We start from the raw sequence: 20,140 nt of genomic DNA, 5'->3' as shown, positions 1-20,140 counted from the left end.
AAAGTCATTCTTTCAAAAGCAGTGGCATGTTAAAAGTGCTAGAATCAAAACAAGCTAACCAAATCCAGAATATTAGTATTTTTTAACTGGAAAGCTTATTCCTTAAGATTATTTGAAAAAAACATTTTTAAGCTTTATTAGATCAAATCAGTAGCTAAGTGCATGTCAGCTACAAAGCAAAACGGACACACTTGCACTGCAGCTGTTGTACATGGTGCTGAGTGGGTTGCTAAATGATAGTAAACAAATGTACATTAACCTTCTGAGATGCACAGGCTGGTTTTTTGCATGCCCCAAAATTCATCATCTCAATGTTTTGGAATAATACATATTTAGTAGCGATGTCACCCACAAGGAATCAGGAAACAAAAACTATTAATTTTTTGTTCCATCTAGTTACCACATTGATTATATAATGTAAATTTTTGGGGAATGTACTGAATTGAGTGCAGTGACTTGTTTATTTGTTACTACTTTGTATCCAGCAAAATAAATCCAAATATGTAACACTTCCATGATAACCAAAATACAAGCGTTGGTCGCATATGTTAAGCTTCACTGTGTGGACTGTTGAAATCTTTCTGTAGTCTTCTTGCACAACCAACCAAACCAAATAAAAATCAAAATGTTTTCATGTAATTTATTTGAAATGCTTCCAGAAAAGTTTAAGGCTATCATTTAAAAAAAAAAAAGTCAATACATACATTCATTCTTTCCTCGCTATCTGAACACTTTAACACTTTTTGCTCTTTTTAAACATTTTGCTGAATAGGTTTTATGAAAATGGTTCATCGTCTAATATGCTTTCCTATGCCTTTTCTTTTGCAGATTTTTTCCTTTCATCTTCACTGGCATACTCATTCAGCTCTAAAAATGAAGCAGTTGAAATAAATTACAAAGCCTAAAACAGAAAAGAAAATTGACTTTTTTTAAAAACTATAAATACAGAAATATGTTCTAAAGGGTAAAAATGACATTTTTTAAAAAATATAAATACCTTGTTTTATATTGTTTATCATCTTGTCACACTGATTTCTGTAATGCGCATCAGCATATATATATATGCAAGATACTTGACATTTACTGTTTTCTGTAAACTTGTAGAACAGAAGAAAAATGTTTTTGGCAATAACTTAGCAGGTTTTTTTACTTTTGATGGTATATGTACTTTGCACAGGTTATCTTGTGTAATATCAAGGATCATTTCAATTTATTAATATATCATTTTTATAGCTTGCCATACAGCATTGGCATTATTACTTTTACCAAGAAATAAAATATTACCCGGGGATTCCTGAAAAGTAACAGGATGTTGAATTGAGTGTTTTAGACTGCATTTAAGTGACTCGTCTGCTTCTCATCATAATGAGTAGATTAAATCAGCCACCAGAAAACACAGTAACGTTTCCAATTACAGCATGAGATTAAAGGCAATAAAAAAAAAAATGTAAAACAAAACTTGAGAAAAATATAAAGGATGTAATACATCCTAGAGGAAAAGCAATTCCCTTTTTGTTTAAACTTTCTCTACATAATCCCATGGCATGTAGAGCACCATTTATATAAAATTGTAACTTAGTTTAAAAACCAACTACATGTAACTGTAAACAGACATTTACAGGAAATTAAATGTTTTAACATTAGTTTAGTGGTGTTTAAAACCAACAGTGGAGGTCAATGGAGTGCAAAATGCTGAAGAGGGCCTATTCACAACCAAAAGCTTTTTTCCATTCTTATCCTGTTTGGGATTAAAAAAAAAAAAAAAAAAAAAAGAAAGAAAAAAATATATATGGCACTAAAAGCAAACCAACAGCTTATTTACAAATACCCAGTATTCTCAGCATTTCATTTAATTCAGTGCTGGCTGTAGAGGTTTGGTTGGGTTTGGGTTTTGTATTATTATTATTAGCATTTCATGCTATAATAAATAAACCATAGCACTATGCTGACCACTTTAACTGACCAGATTTTAATAAGTTTGGTTGCTGGATCTTATGACACTGCTTCATGTTGAAAATTAATCCCTAAAAAGCCACTGGCTACACGGCCCGCTCTTATAGTTCTTGATGATTTAATACCACAAGAATTCAGACAGGTTATTACAAGATATTTTTCTTTTTTCCCCATGAAGCTATTTTTTCCTTCCATGCTTTTATGAAAGCTGACGATCATGATAACTGTTCCTGAAACTCCATATTCAGTCCACATCTTCAGCTGCCCCATTAAAGGGCAAATAAAGTACTTCAAAAATTATGAAAAGATTCTTTATGTAATGCACATATAAACAGTAGTTTAGAGATTCTGTTTACAGCAGGACATTGAGAATAACTGGTCAAGTACCTCTTTCATCCACCTTAGGTATTTATGGAATATAATCACAGGACATGAGTTGCAAGAGATTCCAGCTTATACAGATTGGCAGTTACAGTACTACACTCATAGGTACGAATACAAGAAGGACTGCATTGACATTGTCACAAAAAATATTTTAAAAGTGCTTCTCCAAATGGTTCCATGTATGGAATGCAAATACTGTACAGGTAAGAGACAGATGTACTTCTGTGAACTGTAAGGTTTTGTCAAACATTGGTTTCTATTTGCTTTTCATTTTCACAGGAGTTTGTCTGTTCCATACGTTCACAGTCGATGCTGATCTCACTGGTGTCCATACTATAGTCGGACTCACAGTCTGATTGGTCCATTTGCTCGAGCGTGGTTTCTCCCTGGGGTACTCTGCTTCCATGTGGTGACAAAAGAAAATGTGCTGCCGAGTTCAGCACGCCAGCTTTGCCTGCACACGTAACTTTTTCTTTGGCCTGGCGGATACAGTTAAGCCACTGTTGTTTGTTGAAGGAATCATTGGCTTGAAGCGAGTGAGACTGGCTTTGAGATCCATTTTTGAAGCTGACTCTAAAGAAGTTTTTGACTGAAAGAAACAATACATATCAAAATACTGAATGCTTTGGCTGAGTGATTTTTATAATAAATGAGTACATTAAAATAACAGAATCTGCAAACTCTTTGACTTGGCAGGTGTTTTCCTGCCAATACCATGTCAGACCAGAGAGAAAAATCTAGGTATTTCCTTCTTTTATGGGGCAAGAACACAGAACACCACAAGCAGTTCTAATGCTTTCTTATTGCTGGATTACACAATTTTGGTTCTGCCATGTATGAGCGACCCATAAAACTTTCAGTGAATCAGAAGGATTAAGGCGTCTCCCACACTTCAACGCCTCTCTCGGTACTTCTCTGCAAAGCAGATTTCCAGACCTTCACTGAACACTGTGCCTTTGCGTCTGCTGGAGATTGCCTCATCTCTTCCATTCATTTCACTAATAAAGCGAATACATACAAAAAACCCTCAAAGTTTTCACAAGATAAGTGAAATTCAGAAGACCCTTGTAATAGAAACAAGTATCTTTAGAATATGCTTAATTAGAAGGACATTAAATCTTACCTCCTGGCATTAACATGAATACCTGCAGTCTTAACACTGAGCCCAAAATTAATTACCTGTCAGGTGAAAGACTTAATTATGGAATAGCAATCAATGTCTCCATAAGACAAGAAAAGTCATAACAGCTAAAGCTTATCTTAAGATTTCAAAATACACTTGCTTGTAATTTTATGCTTTTGGCACTACATTCTACATATTCCCACCTTCTCAATTCAGTACCAGAGCAGGTGTGTGGAGAAATCCCAATATCAATATAGTGAACTATATAAACCTGTTTGAAATAAAAATCAAGACACTGTATGTAGATAATGACAATTTTAAGAAAACATCCTGATGTCTCATTGGCAGGTGTCTTACAGTTATAATGATCCTATATGAGCAAATAAAGAATAAAGGTGTAGTCATACTTCTCTCATTGTTGCTGAATGCACCACGTATGGATCCACCCAATCGCACTTCTCCATCCTGCAAGTCTTCGAGCACGAGCTCCCTCACCGGAATTGGCTGCCGATACAGCTGATAGCAGAGCTGTTCGTTGTGGGTGATAGCTCGAGTAATCACCAGCACTTCTTCAAAGAGGAAGACATGCAGTTTCTGTTAAAAATTAATAAATAATGCATTATTCCTTTGTTAGAACATCATTAAACAAAATTTATTTTAACTCTAGTACATTATAACCTTGTATTTTCAACAGTTAAAATAAATAAGGATTTCTCTCTTCCCACTATTTAGAAGTCCTATGGCGCAACAGCATATAAGTATGTAAACATAACAATTAAAAAACTTCTAAAATTATTTTTCCTGTTGTTTTCTCAGTTTCTTATGTCATGATCCCAATTAATCTTTAAATGTTGAGGCCTTGAAATTTTATGCATGACATTTCAAAGGTCTCTCTACAACAGCACGCTTATACGCATTCTTCTTTCTGACATCCACTTTAACTTTTCTCTACTGCCTGTGTTACTAAGAAACAGGCGATCTTATTAATCCAAATATTTTCAATGAACAGTTATGAGCAATCTTTTTACAACTCACATGCTGCTCACAATGAGCTTCACCACAGCTCTTTGAAGCTCAGCAGATTACATTTGGCAATCTCCAGTGGCTTCCAGTAATAAACAAACTGAAATTTTAAATTCATTTCACTTGATATCATGCATCAAAATTAGTTTTTTTTCCACTGCCAGTAATTTCATCCCAATCGCAAGTAACTGTTCTTTGCTTCTAATGTTGACGTGACTCTAAATCTAAATAGACACATTATTTGCCGTTTTAACACAAGATAGATCTTCAGATCCATTTAGCTCAGTGTCCCATCTTTCAGTAGCTCATGCTTTCAGAAAATTTTAATGAAAGAGTTAATTATAGCAGAAACCTTTCCCAATGTGCCTTGGCAGTCTTCCAATATTGAAAAACTCCATTTTATTTTTCATGACACCTCATTTTGTATCCATGAGTAGTCTATTTTTTTCTAGTTGGGCCTCTCTAAGTATTTGCAGGACACACACCTAAACTTTTGTTTGTTCCTTATTCCTCAGTGCTATAATCTTTGGTATTAACACCGACTCTATGCAGAATCAGATAAAAAAATCTGCCCAATACATGTTTCAGTGTCGATGTTTGGCAAATGGCTACCTTTTCATACGAATGAAACATCAAAGAAAGCAAAAAATGTGTGATATTAAACACCTGAGGTATACACAGGGATGGTTGTTTGCTTGTGAAGTAGGGTTGGGTTTTGGGTTTTTTTAATATTCTAAATGTGCAGCAAAAATACCTGGTCTATTTTGAAACTCTGTTTTCAAACCATCATCCACAAAATGTTGCAGATTCTTCATAACTTAAAGCTTTGTTATGGCTGATTTTAGTGGGAGTCGTATGAAACACTTTTCAATGGTGAGATCTTATTTGCTGCAAAAGCTAGTACTTTGTAATAGCAAGTGTGAAAAGGAGACTGATAGCACTGAGATAGAAATGGTTTGATCTGTTTTTCAACCCAAGTCAAAGAAACGCACAAACAAAAACACCTCACACTGTGAACTGTATTCAAGGAATACATCAGTGTGGAAACCTCCCAAAAATGCTGGGGAATTTTAAATGCCCTTCATAAATTGAAAATCATTAATTATATATTTAATGTTATACTACCAAAGAACGGCAGGGGTAGTGTGGATGGAGCAAATAAAGATCACCAGAAAGATGAAAATTGCCAGTTCCTTCCTGCTCATTTGCTATACATTAACTGCCTGCCTGATCTTTATCCGGTGAACCAGAAAGGGTCTCTATTTCGTCTTTCCATCTCAGCCATATGGTAAAACATGATCCTTCTATTGCATGAATAAAAACACTACATAGAAGTGCTCCCAGCACTAAGAAATGCATTTAGATTTCTGCTTATTTTGTTTGTTTCCTTTTTTAAATAAAACTTTCTTAAGCTCAGTTTATGAGAAAAAGATCTTTTTGCGTTGTTTGTCCATTCAAAATCTCATGTTGTATCTAGTTGACCTAGAAAAAAAAAATCTAAGAATGACTGGTTTCTATTCTATTAATATCTCTACTAATCTGCATGTTCTTTATTTTTTTTAAATTGGAAAGCTCAGCTTATGACACATCAATCCTGCAGACTCCTGGAGACTGGAATTTGCAGTACCAAATACCAAACTTCTCTGGTCAACAGATTCTCTTTGAAGTTCAACAAATAATAAAGTAAAACATTCTTAATGACCACAGCCTTTGATAGGTTTAAAATTTGTTAGTCCATATTGTGTGTCATTATAGACATTATCATAATGTCTCCGAGACCAGAAATGTGTTTCTTCCCCGCCCCCCCCCCTCCCCCCGGAAGTTTTACTTAAATTTATCAGTTTACAATTTAGCTAGGATATTGTTAGGTCTCCTTAAGAGACAGAGACACATGAAAGCTTATTATGTCCATAGACAGATACCTGACTGCTATCCAAAAATATGGGTGTTTATATATAATAGTTGATATTTATCACCCTCCTTTACGAGAGCGTGATGTTTCTGTATGCGTACTCACAGTTCTTCTAGCTGTCATGCAAAATGAAGATAACTTTAAAAGCTACTTATAACAAAATAGTGATTCCTTACCACTCCCCTGTTGTTCTTCAGTTCACCATGACAACATACAGCACGTGAATTATCAATCAGTGAATCCCTTTGGCCTTCTTCAAGATAAATAAGTCTCTCCTTGTAATACTGGCATTCAGATTCACCAGTCTTTATGTTGATTTCAGCCACTATGCCCTGAATTATATTTATCTACAGAAAAAAACCAGACACATCAACTTCAATAACACAGTTCCATATTCAGAGCTATCTCCTAATAACTTGAACTGTAGCTACAAGAAAACACATTTTAATTTACAGTATATTTTAATGAATTTTATGTAGACCAGTCTATAAGACTATTAACAACAAAATTAAGCAGACTACAGTGTACAAAGACACTTCAGTTTGGCTTTATCATTGTTTCTAACACAGGGCAGACAACTTACCTTCAATTTAAAATAGATTATAATTATCTCAAAACTGCTGTATCATATCAGAGAACAAGAAACAGAAAAACTATCAAGATCCATACCTCCAAAATATGCAACTAGCCCAAAACACTAAATTCTCAACTTCTGTTCATTATGGAAGTTATCTTCTTGAAATAAAGTAAATTAATTTTATTTCACAATTCTACTACTTGTATATGCCTACAATTTTACAATTAAAAGTAATAATTATTTTGCTTTTTTAGTTTAAAAAAAGTTAAAAAGTAAGCTTTGCCTTTTCTATAAAATCGGGTTCCCCATCTTAAACTTCCTTATACTATGCACACTTTAAGGTCCCTGAAATCAATTTATATGAAACTTAAAATATGGCTCATTAATTGGGCACGTGGATGTGAAGTTCTGTTGATTTTAGTCAACTCTAATAGTGAACAGAGGTTGCTTAGACTGATCGAATTCCTCTGCTAAATACCTGGAGGTGTAGCAGGGCAAGGGGTTGACACATACATGTCCAAATAGATAATTCAAGAATCTACTGATCCCAGGAGATTTATCAGGGATCAACTTGGTCCAATGTGCTTATAGCAGATTGCCAGACAGGAAGACAAATGTACTTCATAAGCCTAAAGCAGCGTTAAGAGCCAACCACATAAAGTAATTTCTGTTTCCTAATTTAACTTGGCAAATATACAATTTATGAAATACTTCACTTCAAAGATAGGCAGTGTTCTGCTGAAACAGAATACCACAAAGCTATATCAGGCTATTGGAATATCAAGAAAAAAAAATCATGATTGTATCTTATTAAACAATTACCAACTACGAATACGGGAAGAAAGCATTTAAAATATTTTTACGAAGATATTACCAGACATTATGTACAAAAGCAAACCTTAGAAATAAGCAAAAGAATTATTTGAGATATTTATGATTTTTTTGTTTGGGTTTATAGGAACATGCACAAGGGAAAAATGTACCTTATAGATTACATCTAAATGTGAGCATCCAAGCTTTGAATTTAAACTGCAGTTGGCCAATTTTACAATAGAGAAGTTGAGCTGGGCAAGGGATTTGGGGAAGCAACAGCAGAACAGTAGCGGTTAGGTGCATGCGTGTTTCAGAACATAGAATCACAGAATGGTTTGGGTTGGAAGGGACCTTAGAGATCAGTTAGTTCCAACCCCCCTGCTATGGGCAGGGATACCCCTCCCACGTGACCAGCATGGACTTTCCAAAAAAAAGAGGCCTGTAATTTTTCAGCAAAGAAATACTAAAATGTACAACGTATTCAAGTCTAGGCAAATAAAAAAAATTGTCTTTGAAATATTAATGATATTTACTTATATTTAAATACTATTCAAAAGCAGGAGGATACTGATGAAATTTATTTATTCATTAATTTTGAAGTGTTTCAAACAATTCTGCTACAGTGAACTCCTTTACTCCCAGAAACATGTTTGCGTGCATGCACGTTTTATTGTTTTTTTATATATATGTGTGTGTGTGTATATATATTATAGATGGGAAAGAACAGAAATCTTAGAAACCTTTCAGAATACCTGAATCAGGTCTGTTTCTATTGATAAGGAAGTTTTAAAGCCAGAGAGCAAAACATATCTAAATGATCTAAAACCTGAAAAGAAATCCTCACATTACCCAACTTAGAATGGAAAACAACGTTGAAAGGTGGACAAGGATCAGATAAGAACTGTGGAAAACACCTCCCATCCCACTCCCCCTTTTTTTTTGGTATCACTTTGCTACTGAAATCAGATTTAATTGGGGGAGTTGGGCTAGATATTTCATATAGTAGTTTCAGCTGTTCATATAACTATTAGCATTTCCATATTTTAAGTAGTGTCCGTTAATAATTAATAAGCTAAAAGTGCTATAATCTTCAAAAAAAAAAAAAAAGACCCCAACCCAACAGTAACTCACAGCTTCTTCAAGGTGCTGCTGATCCGGATGATCATTCGGTGTGTGTCTCAAAATCTCTCTGAGCAGTAATGGGTATTTAACCAAACGGCTTCTTGGGATGTCAAGGAAATTCCAAAGGTCCAGTTTGCGACTAAAAGGAGACTCTAAGCAGCGCTGTAGGAAATCTTGCACTCTGTGATCTTGTTTCTTGTGATCCAGTAAAGCTTTGGCTGCAACTTGATTGCTGCAGTAGCTATCATACGAGTTTAGGCATGGAAGCTGAGGAAAGGAATAAATTATTCTGCAGCTGAAACAAAGCAGAGCTTGCTATATAGAAAGTTTCAAGTGATTCAAGAAGTCAGAACTCATGCTGAAAATCTTTCTGGAGATTTATCCACAACTTATTGATGAGAATGTTTCCAGCAAAGACAAGGTTTACAAAGGTCCTTTGACCACCTTTGTTCATCATTTAAATAATTTAGAAGCACTAGCTCATCCCTCAGTTCCTAGAGGTCCCCAATAATATTCCAAGGCATTAAAAATATCCATGACTTAAGACTGAGCACTACTTAGTGCAGATAATAGTTGAAAACAGAAGTCTGATTTCAGTTATGAATGGAAACAAAAGCCTAGGACCAGACCTGGCTTTTTTTAGACAAACAAACTTCTATAGTCAAACTTATATATTGCCCTCAAGAACCTTGACCAAATTAAGATGACAGAACTGTGCCTTAAATCTGAAAAAAACCCTAGTTTATATGTTGATTAGAATGTTTACAAAAACTGCTATATTAGCACACAATATATGTAAATCTTCAACAATGGAAATTAGACTTGTTTGCACCAAGAGTTCACTCGTGTTCAAACACACTAGAAAATAAATATATTTAAAATTACTTTATGCAAAGAAAAACAGAGATAATTACAAGCTTGTAAATGTAAAAGTTAACTATTTGCATTATGTACCCATAGTGATCGTGTTTCTCATGTTTACAGTAGGCCACACTCACACAGAGCTGCTATAATTGCTGTTATTATCTAATCCCTTGAAAATGTCAAGCCCTTTTTTCCTGCTAAATTTAATTCCCTACATGTACTTACAAATAAAATTTTCATATATTTAAATCCTTTTAAAAAACAGCTTATTTTTTTAATATAGTAAGCAATGTTATCAACAAAACTAAAAAAACCTATTTTCGGTATTTATGTCATTGGATGCTCGTGACAGTGAACTTACCAACTTCTTTGTGGGTCAGCAATAGCATTTTTCTTACACTTCTGTCTGCCTTATTTTAACAAACTTCTAGAAAATTAGTATCTTTGACAGTACTAACAACTACCTATTACCGTGACTGGAAGACTGACATTCAAGAATAACTGCAAGGTGCCCTTACACAATGTGACTGTTCAAGCTTCGTTTCCCTAGGAAACCAGAATACAAATGGGGGCAGATTTTCAAATTATCTGCATCAAACTCTAGTGTAACTTGATTTTTATTTAAAGTTTATCTCCTGAATAGCAAAAGCTTTAAAAACAACATCCTAGTTTACATCTTTTCAGGAAAAAATCCCTGAAAAGAGAAAATATTTCATTTTATCTCTAAATAGTTGCCTTATCTTTTAAAAATACTTCGAGAATATAGTTTTGATATGTTATGCTAGATCTGGAAAGGAAATTGTCTGATAAAAACTATGTTGCAGCTCCAAACTAAAGTCTCAAAATTGATTAAAAACTCTGCCTTACCCAGCCCACAAGGATATGGCCAACATGCTCTGTTGATCCATCAGGTTTCCTGACATCTTGAAGTCGCCTAAGAAGATCTGATCATGATTAAAGAAAGAAGATAAACTTTACTTGATGCATCAGATAACTATAAATCTATGTGCAACAGCAACACAGACGAAGACTATTTGAGTTTTACCTTCATGTAGAGGAATTAGAGAGTCCAATGTTCCAAAAATTTGGTTCAACTCTTGCTCTGTCATTATGGAAAGTTTAAGCATTGGGTCATGATAAGCCTGAAAAGAAAAAGCGGAACTCTGTAATTAATATATTGGTATTAAAAATACCAATTGGTAGCTGAAAAATTCGTGATAACATTTAAAGCTCACTGTAAGCAAAAACAGAACAACTGCTGAGAATATTTTAAATTTTCATAAGCATATCTTAAACTATTTCATATTTAAAAAAAGCAGCACATTTAAGGGTTTCAGAAAGAACAGGAAAATAGAAATATGTTTTGGCTTTTTTCCCTTCTTACTGTCTCAGCAATTATAAAAAGCAAGGATTATTTTATAAGTGATATGAACCAATGAATACACTTTGTTGTGTCTTGTTTTTTTTAAAAAACAGACCTTTTTTGCTAACTTCAGATCTTCTATCAAGTCTTCTTCCCCCTGTGAAAGTTCAAAGATAGCCTGTAAAAAGAGACAAATATTATAAAATATCTTTATTTAATCTATAAAAACTTGTTGAGTTGAGGTTATATTCTGAACAGGTCTCTTAATAACATGTAACAGAACTTCTCTGCTAAATCTAATTGCAGAAATAAAGTCAGGCCTTATTCCATAGCTACAGAACCATATGCAGTATTTTGAAAACCAGATCTATATCAGATTGTTCATAAAATGCTTATCTGAAATAGTCACAGAATTAATTTTTTTCAAACAGATGTTTCCAGATGGGGGAGCTATCTTTGGTGCGATATTTTGACTCAACTGTATCTTAACCATTTATACAACTATATGCAAAAGAGTTTGTTGTGTTCCATTTTAACACATGCAGTGGTAAAAGTTCTTGGTGGTCCAGTAAGTAAAAGACAGATCTTCTTTAAAACACTTATTTGGTAGTGAGCACTTTTATTTTGATAGCAGTTCATTTTTTTTTTTTATGAAGGCTGAGCTCTACTTAGCCCTTGGCTGATATTAGTTACTTCTCTTGAAGCAGATTTAAGACTTTAAAGCTGGCGGATTAAAAATAACCACCACCCTAATACACTGGCTTATCAAAATACCATTGTATTTGCTTATTGCATGACTTAATTCTAAACTGGGTACAGTAGAAGTTAACCACACATTGGTCAGTCGGAATTCCTCACTTGACAGTCAAGGCTTTCAGCCTACATAAATCACAAAAGAACATCTTCAGCTAGCACACATTCTCCTAGCTTGGTAATACGCATACATGGAGGGCTTGCCATAGCGTGAGGTAGCTGACAGCGCACGGATGGAAGTGGTTGCGATATTTTGTTCAGGCGTGCAGTGTAAGAACCAATATAAAGCAGAACCCCCATGCAAAACTCCTGGAATAGAGCTCACTTATTTGGGCTCTGTGAAAGGTCCTGGCTTCTGCCCCAAGAGAGTAATGACTGTTACACTATGCAAACAGTTATTTTAGTTTTCAATAAGCTGCCTTTGAAGTTCTCAATTTTAAAGGTTATTTCCTATGAATTCCTGTACAATGTTAAAATCTGCACAAGAAATGCTTGACGTTATTGTTGTTTGATTTATGACTCAGTTCCTGGAGTATTCTTGGAGAGATTGTTATAAACTTTGTTGATACTGCTAGAATTTTCTGTAGCAAAAAAATTTCTTGATTCCATGGGAGCTCTGTCATTGGCTGTAACATGAACTATTTAGAATTTGTCTTGTACAACACATTAAAACCACTGATGTCCTCTTTTTTTGCTTTGGAATATACATCTTTCGATCAATATTTCATCTTTCTAGCACTGAAAACTTCCTTAAAGACACTCTTTTCCAACAAGGGAAATGATTGTGCATTTCTGTGTGTATGTATCACTTGATGAATACCTGTTCCTGAAATAGCATGCTCATCTGTCATTACTAGAACAACAAAATGAAACATCAAGATATCAACCATCACTACAGAAACTGTCATACACACATGTAGCCAGTCACAGTACAATATATCTTTGTAACTTCTTAGTAATGTTTATTAAGGATACGATGAGCTGATTTTTTAAAAGAACGTATTAATCTAATGTAGCTTCAATTATAAAGACTGGGGATGGAATTCTGCTTCTAGTGGAGGTGGTGACATTCTGTTTAATTTCAGGAAAGCTTCAAGTGCTATCCTAATGCCAACTAGCATTCCTCAACTCCATGCTTTAAAGATGACTTTTGAACATGAAATTTATGGTAAAAAAAACCACATTACCTCTTGACGCTTGATTTCTTTAGATGTAAGCATGTGATTGACGCAAACATCAAAGGTCTCACTCCATAGTTTGCTGTCTCTCCGCTTGGTGTTAGCAGAGGGCATATTTCGAGACCATGGTCGTGGACTGAACAGATCTGGGCGACTGTCACTACGGAAACTGATAGAACGCTAGAAATAAATACAAGAGTTTTTATTGTTAGAACAGTTTAACACACTTTTTTTTTTTCCTAAGGAATTTAAATACATAGTTCAGTACAACAAACAAACATTATCTAATTAGTTTGTACTGTGACTTAATAGCAATGTGTATTATTGGTAATGTATGAGAAATTATTTTAATATATCTTTATGGAAGGCCAGTACTTCCATTCCTGCAGTGAACTATGTCCATGTCCTGTTCTCAACATGCTTAAAGCTATACAATGCAACATAAAAATAAAAATATACCATGCAACAAGAATGAACTACAGGAGTAATGGCAGGATGGTACAACACACTGACATAACTGATCAAATGCAAGGTTTCAATTCAGTAAACAGACAGGAATTATTCTTCCTCATTAGATCCCTATTACTTAAAAAATTAGAGTTAATGCAAATTTTAGAGACAAAACTAGTATGAATACTTCTTTGGTTCATTTTGGAAGAAAGATTCAATTGTTACACAGAAACTCTGGAAAGCCAGTACAGCAAAATCTGGTAGATAAATTCATCTTGTGTATCAACTGGAAGTCAACAGAATTGTTTACTTTTAGGGGGTGGGATTGTTTGAAGAGGTTTGTACTGAGAAACAATAGGTCCTACCTCAAGGATATCAGATTAAAAGATCCATTACATCAAACACATATTAATGGTTTAAGGAAAAACAAATTTTTCTCAGTTGGACAGAAAGAGGGTTCATAAAGTGAGACTGCCCTTCAAAACCTTTCCTCTTACCTTAATAAGTGTTTTGGTAGCTGATATTTATTTCTTTTTAAACTGTCAGAATCATGAAAGATTTGATTGGCATAGTCATTCCAGATGTGTCCATAAGCAGGATTAAATAATTAGGGCTATAATGCTCTAACTGACCAAACTGGTTTTGATACATGGAAAAGCCTTTTCAACTGGTAATATCTTGCCTCTTCTGCTGTATAATGAGATCAAGAAACTAATTCACATGGAAAGGTGTGAAATGGATATCTGACTGAACAGAGAAGAACAATCGCATTATCTTTAAGGAAAAGGTATTTCAATATTCAGATTTGAACATTTATGCCAAGCAAGCCAGATTCTTCTCACACCATTTGCTCCTACTTATTTCTTAGCATTTGAAGAAATGTGTTAAACAATCAGTGCTAGGAGATAGCAATTCATGAAATACCGGTATTGTATTCTACTACTGTAGAATCTTCATTAATATATCTGGAGCTTCTAAACTCTGACGATGTGTACCAGCATCTCTGTACCTATTATGTAGTCTAGTCTTAAAACTGGACTTTTTAAAACTGAAGTTTAAGTGAGACTTGAGATTTCTATTTGCCTGTAGACTCTTACAAAAGAGTTCAGGCTAAGGATGGATACTTCATGCTCTCACTGTGCTATTTTGAAAAGATTCCTTTCCTGCTTCATTAAAATCAGAGGCTTCTTTTTGAGGTCCTACCTCTCAAATGCCTCAAGTATATCACATTGTTGAAATACTCTACATTTTTGTTGTTATTTAAAACCTGCCTTACATAACACAATTGTCTTTAAATTGCCTTGGGTAAGAATATTTGAAGCAAAATAAATTCTCTTCATTTCCATGTTGAAAACAGCATACACAAAGTACAATATCTGAAATTCTCCTCTGAAGATAAGAGCCCATGAAATCCAAACAGTGCCTATAAATACAATATGTTTTCAAAATATCAGAAGACATATTATATAATTAAAACCTGTGCCTTTTAACAGAAGCCATTTTGAGCCCTACTTGGAATTGACAAAACCCCTAAAAATACACACACACACACACACACATATATATACCAACCTTCCAAAACTTTGCAAGTCAGGTGCTAGTCTTCCTTCAAGAGTTAAGAAGATAAAGAAACACAGTGAAATTACATGCCTACTTTACACTTGTTACAATGATGTACCATGGAACCCATTACTTTCACATGCAAATGGAAATTTTTTTAGAGGCAGGTGTGTTGCATCCACGAATCACAAACCATGAGAATGCAGCCAAGCAGAACAGTTGTCATTCCATGACCCAAGGTGGAATGCCCCTTTCCATGCACTCCCATACACATCCTCCAGTATATAGCTCCGTTGTTTGTGGTGGTGTTTTCTTAAAGGAATGTTTTATGTTAAATTAAGAAAGTGCTTATAATGAAAAGCACCAGACATACTGATTTTTAAAGTAAACGCCTTGATCTTGAAACCTTTTAACAAAAAGTCATTATCACATGATAAAATGGCATGCACTCATAACAGCGAACTGAAATTACATACAGTGTTTTGAGAAATGTCATCTTTCACATCCACTGATAGTCATGTTTCTTTATGCTGCATGAGAATGCTTGATACTATTCTCGACAGCCCTATACTGGCTTCCATTGGGCAGAAGGGGCACAAAAAGACTGAGAGACCCAAAAGGAAACCAAACTCCCCAAAATCCTGCTTGCTTGCTTAGCATCTTTGCTACCTGGACACGCTAAGTATATGTTTAGTTTATTTCTCTCATACATCAGCCTGTTAATTAACCATACAAAGTGTACCTTGCTTAATTTTAATAAGGAACATTGGGTTGGGGATATTTATTAGTGGGGAGGGACAGAAATGTTTTGAGGTATTATTTAACAATGAGGACAAACTTCACTTCAAGAGCCAGTGGTTTCTTTGTCTGGTAGGTTTCCTTCTTTTATACAGTAACACAGCAAAGGCAAAAAACACTGATTGACTTCTTATCCTGGTACACTGAAATGTACTTAGGCTGGGAATCACATACTTCAGTTTGGAATCCAAGCTTATTTTAACATATCATCTTCTCCTTTGCATACAGGTTGTAGAAACTGGCTTGTAAAACTATACAAACTTCACACATCACCAGGGAATACTATTTAATGCTAAGATTAATGCTTTGTCACTTGAGAGTCAAGCATACTTGAATCATCAATGCTGTAACAGACAAGAATAGAAATTAGATGTAAACCTGATATATAAGCCTAATTAAAGAAATCCCCAAATAAACAATAAGTTTTATTTAAATAAAACTCTCTGATAGTTTAAGATAAATGTACATCAGTTTAACCCTCTCAGTTCTACTACTTTAACCATTTTCTTGTAAGTAAACAGACCCCTTTCAGTTTAGTGGAAAAGAGCCCTAAACTGAAGTTCTAACAGAAATTTTTAAAAACAAATTTAAAAGTACTCTGATGGTATCTTTGGTTGGTACTTGCCATGGTGGGGGGGGAATCAGTTGTGGTAGAATCCCATGAAGGAATTGTAGGAATGTCAAAACAGCATTTCTGTGTCTCAAATCTTAAAAATATTTTCCTAGTTCCTGGCTTCCTTAAAAAACATGTCCATTTTATCATCAGTATGTTAAAAAAACATACTGATTAAAAATTATGCTATCTAGGATTATTAAAATTTTCATATAATTCCAAAAGCTGAAGGAGCTGGGGAAGAATCCAGCCAGAACCCCTGTTATCTGACCACAGTAGCTTTCACTGGCAGGTACAGGACTGTTCCTGTGAAGGATCTATGTGTTACTGATGTTAATTCATGCAATTAACAAAACTTAATTTCACCTGCAGTAAAGCAAGCAGCTTCATGTACTGGGAAAAGGGCACTACAGATCAAAGTCCTAGCATTCAGAGCCAATGTTAAAGTGTTTTCTTAAAGATTTTTAGAAATTTCTGGTGTTGTAAGACAGAAAAAAATAATTTTGACTCGCTACTTAAATTCAAGATACAGTGGTGAAAACCGAAGTTGCAGGGGAAGCTAGCCAGACTTTAATTTCTCTCTTCAGCATCAGCTGGAGTTCTTTTTCTGATCCTATTTTCAGCTTCTAAGCTGAACAGCACAGCTGTGAATAAGACCAAGCAGATCATTAGTCTAGCTTGATGCAAACTGAAAATACAGCTATGAAATCAAAGTGGTTTTCCAGGTGGATAAACAAATAAGAATATCTGCTTAGCATTTGGTGCCCTGCAGATACACAGACTCTGTCAGAGATGGATCTAACAGCATTATTTTAATCAGTTATTCTACAGTGCTCTATTTGACAGAAACAGAGTGACCACAAATAGTAAAAAAAACAAAAACAAAAACAAAAAAACCACAAAAAAAAAACCCACCACAAAACAAACAACCCACACCAACCCCCAAAAAAACAGAAAGAAAGTTGGAAAGGCTTGATGTGTTTTGTTACTTGGTATCCTTGTGGAAATGTATTGACAACATGTGGAAAATAGTAATAAAGTAAGATACAAAAAACCCCAAATACCTCCATAATCATTAAAATATGCAAAATCTGAGAAGCTGCTAAGAACATATCTTAAAAAACACTACAGAGATCTCAGACACAGAGGTGTCTCTCTTCAACCTGCATGCAGGAAGTCCATTAATATAAAGCCAAAGTTACAGGTACAGAGGTAAGGAAAATTATGCACAATAAACTTTTTTTTTCTTCTTAGATGTATCTTCCATTTCGAAAGAATATATAAGAAGGTTTGTTTGAAATGTCATAAGGGAAGCTCAGAATTTTCTAATTCCTTTTATTGATGATGTTGGAGTGGCCTTTTTGGAGGAATGTTCTGTTGGCTGTTTTGTGGGTTTGTTTTTTGTTTTGTTTGTTTGGTTGGTTTTTTTTTTCCCCAGGGGAAGAAGTTGTTTGTTTTGGATGTTGTGGTGATGATAGTAGTTTTCTTCATTTTACAGATAGAGAACATCTAGCAGCAAGGCAAGAAGAAACATGGGTTTTAACTGAAATAGCTTAACAATAAAAATATTAAAGTTCATCCAGTAAGAAAAAATCAACACTATTTTCTTTTTACAGGTATTACAGCATGAAAAAAATCCTGCTCTATACTGTTCCATGAGGTACAGTGACAGCTATGTCAATAAATAATAAAGTAAAAAAAGCTATACATGCTTCCCAGAATGTTTCTAAATAATTCCAAACAGGGCACTTGAGTGCAAGAAGGTCAGTCTTTTTTCTTCCCCCCTGTCCTATTGTTGCTTACAAAATCAGATAAGAAGTCAATTTACAGCCAGCCATGAAGGCAGTTTTGAGAGACGTCACCAGCATTCATCACTTGGAAATGGAGTCAGACCTAGGATTTCCAGAACATACAGGTTGATTTCTCATTGCAGCTCCTTCAAGCACATAGTTACTTAAAGGAGATGGTATGAATAATACCACTGTTTAATCTGTTTAGAAGCACAGTTAACTAAAATATATTCTTATAATCAGTAAGAATAGAGCAAGACAGAAATGCTTGCAACAGGAGGACTTGCAACAAAGCCATTGTTTTCTATTTTTGTCAAAATTCGCCCTGAAACACATTTAGGTAGCTCTCATCCTGAGAAGCTGCTACTGCATGCGTGAAAGGATAGTTTGTTTCAGATAGTCTGGATCAAACTTTATTAAATACAATATTGTTCTGGACAACCTAGTCTCAAAGGCATTCACTACAGAACGATAGCGTTGGTACTTAAATGAGGACAACAGCTGTCTAAGGCTGAGAAAAGGGAAGTGCCGTGCTCAGAAGCAGTTTAGCCAAAAATTAATTCACTTTCCACACTCCTCACAACTGGAACGAATGTAGTCCTTGCAGAGTTGGGCCAATTTTTTCCTGGAGGCAGACTACGGAGGAGATTTATACACCCCAGGGAATACAGGCATCTCTGCTCTAGTCACGCAATAATACACCTTCTGGATCAAACCCAGGCCGAGGGGAGCTCAGCCATTTTGCCTTTCCTCCAACCCGCACACGCAGCTTTTGCATGCACATGTCTGCACTTTCAAAACTGTAGGAACCCAGCACAGGAAAACCAATGTTAAAGAAACCCTGTCATATCTGTTTACTAGATAACTACCTCTACAGAAAAATCAGGGCTTTTCCCGCGGCTTGTTATTTGTCATAAGACTCCTCGCTCTAAGGTTTTATTTCTTTCCTCCTTGAGGTTACAGAAAACTTCACTAATGCTCTAATTAAGCTGAATTTGATTAACTAACATTTTTAATACATTCAAGATATTTTTGTATTTCCTCTCATCAAATAAATTAAGCTTGTTAAATAATTTTTTTTAGATCTTACGCACACCTTCTTACACAAACTGTTTTAAAGCAGAAACACTCTGACTCCCTAGGCCAGACCCACAGCAGCGCTGCAGCTCTGACTGCTTGCCACTCGTCATAACCATTAGGAGCTGAGCACCCATTCTGCAGTCTCTAGGTCTGAAGGCACAAATGCTTTATAAATAAAGTTCCATTAGTGTCTAAGTATGTGAAATATTATGCACCTAATCTATAACAGAAATTGCAACTACAAGAGTGTTTCATTTCTAAACTGCATTTAAACTTTACTTGACCTTTTTAAATTTTAATCATCAGCTTCAGAAAATGACTTTTTTCCAATTGTTCACTAACTCTTTTGTTTAGGCAAGGCCAAAGTTCACTACACAGAAGGAAGTTTAGCGGTCCTACATGACTAACTATACCAAAAATAACATTTTCAAAGAAACCAACCCAAATTAACAGAAAGTGTTGTGGAGAATTCTGTTCATAAAATTTTAAAAGTAATCGTAATACTTGAGTATAACAACTTTTCTATGCTACAGGTGCAATAGTATTTTTATTGGTAATTAAAAACCAGCAGTTGTTTGACCGAGAAGTGGTTTTTTGAGGTGAGAGTTCTGAGATTTTAAGTAGAGTAACTGCCTAAACCTGTTTGGCATATTACAATGGGGTGTGTGAGCACATGTGCAGGTCCTGTCCCATGCTGACCCCAGAAGTTGTGAATACCTACGCATTTCCCTTTCAGCAATGCAATCCAATGCAGCAATGCATTTACTGTGATTACCTGAAGTGT

The 20,140-nt window shown here is 34.9% G+C and overlaps 1 protein-coding gene across 1 annotated transcript in view; it reads right to left on the bottom strand.

Moving 5' to 3' along the window:
• Positions 1 to 2,193: 2,193 nt before the first annotated feature.
• The window catches only part of ARHGEF3 (Rho guanine nucleotide exchange factor (GEF) 3), a 29,842-nt gene continuing 11,895 nt past the window's right edge, over positions 2,194 to 20,140 (bottom strand). The window contains exons 3-11 of the mRNA XM_010085300.1: positions 19,808 to 19,826; positions 13,075 to 13,245; positions 11,250 to 11,312; positions 10,817 to 10,913; positions 10,639 to 10,715; positions 8,917 to 9,174; positions 6,572 to 6,742; positions 3,868 to 4,054; positions 2,194 to 2,926 (exon numbers count right to left, since the gene is read on the bottom strand). Of these exons, the coding sequence (XP_010083602.1) occupies positions 2,580 to 2,926; positions 3,868 to 4,054; positions 6,572 to 6,742; positions 8,917 to 9,174; positions 10,639 to 10,715; positions 10,817 to 10,913; positions 11,250 to 11,312; positions 13,075 to 13,245; positions 19,808 to 19,826 (1,390 nt within the window). The 3' untranslated portion in view covers positions 2,194 to 2,579. The remainder of the gene's footprint in view (positions 2,927 to 3,867; positions 4,055 to 6,571; positions 6,743 to 8,916; positions 9,175 to 10,638; positions 10,716 to 10,816; positions 10,914 to 11,249; positions 11,313 to 13,074; positions 13,246 to 19,807; positions 19,827 to 20,140) is intronic.

This window comes from Pterocles gutturalis, unplaced genomic scaffold (assembly GCF_000699245.1).
Source record: "Pterocles gutturalis isolate BGI_N339 unplaced genomic scaffold, ASM69924v1 scaffold45156, whole genome shotgun sequence".
Lineage (NCBI taxonomy): Eukaryota > Metazoa > Chordata > Aves > Pterocliformes > Pteroclidae > Pterocles > Pterocles gutturalis.
The sequence above is the reverse complement of the archived record's forward strand: the minus strand, read 5'-3'. Positions and strand labels throughout refer to the sequence as shown.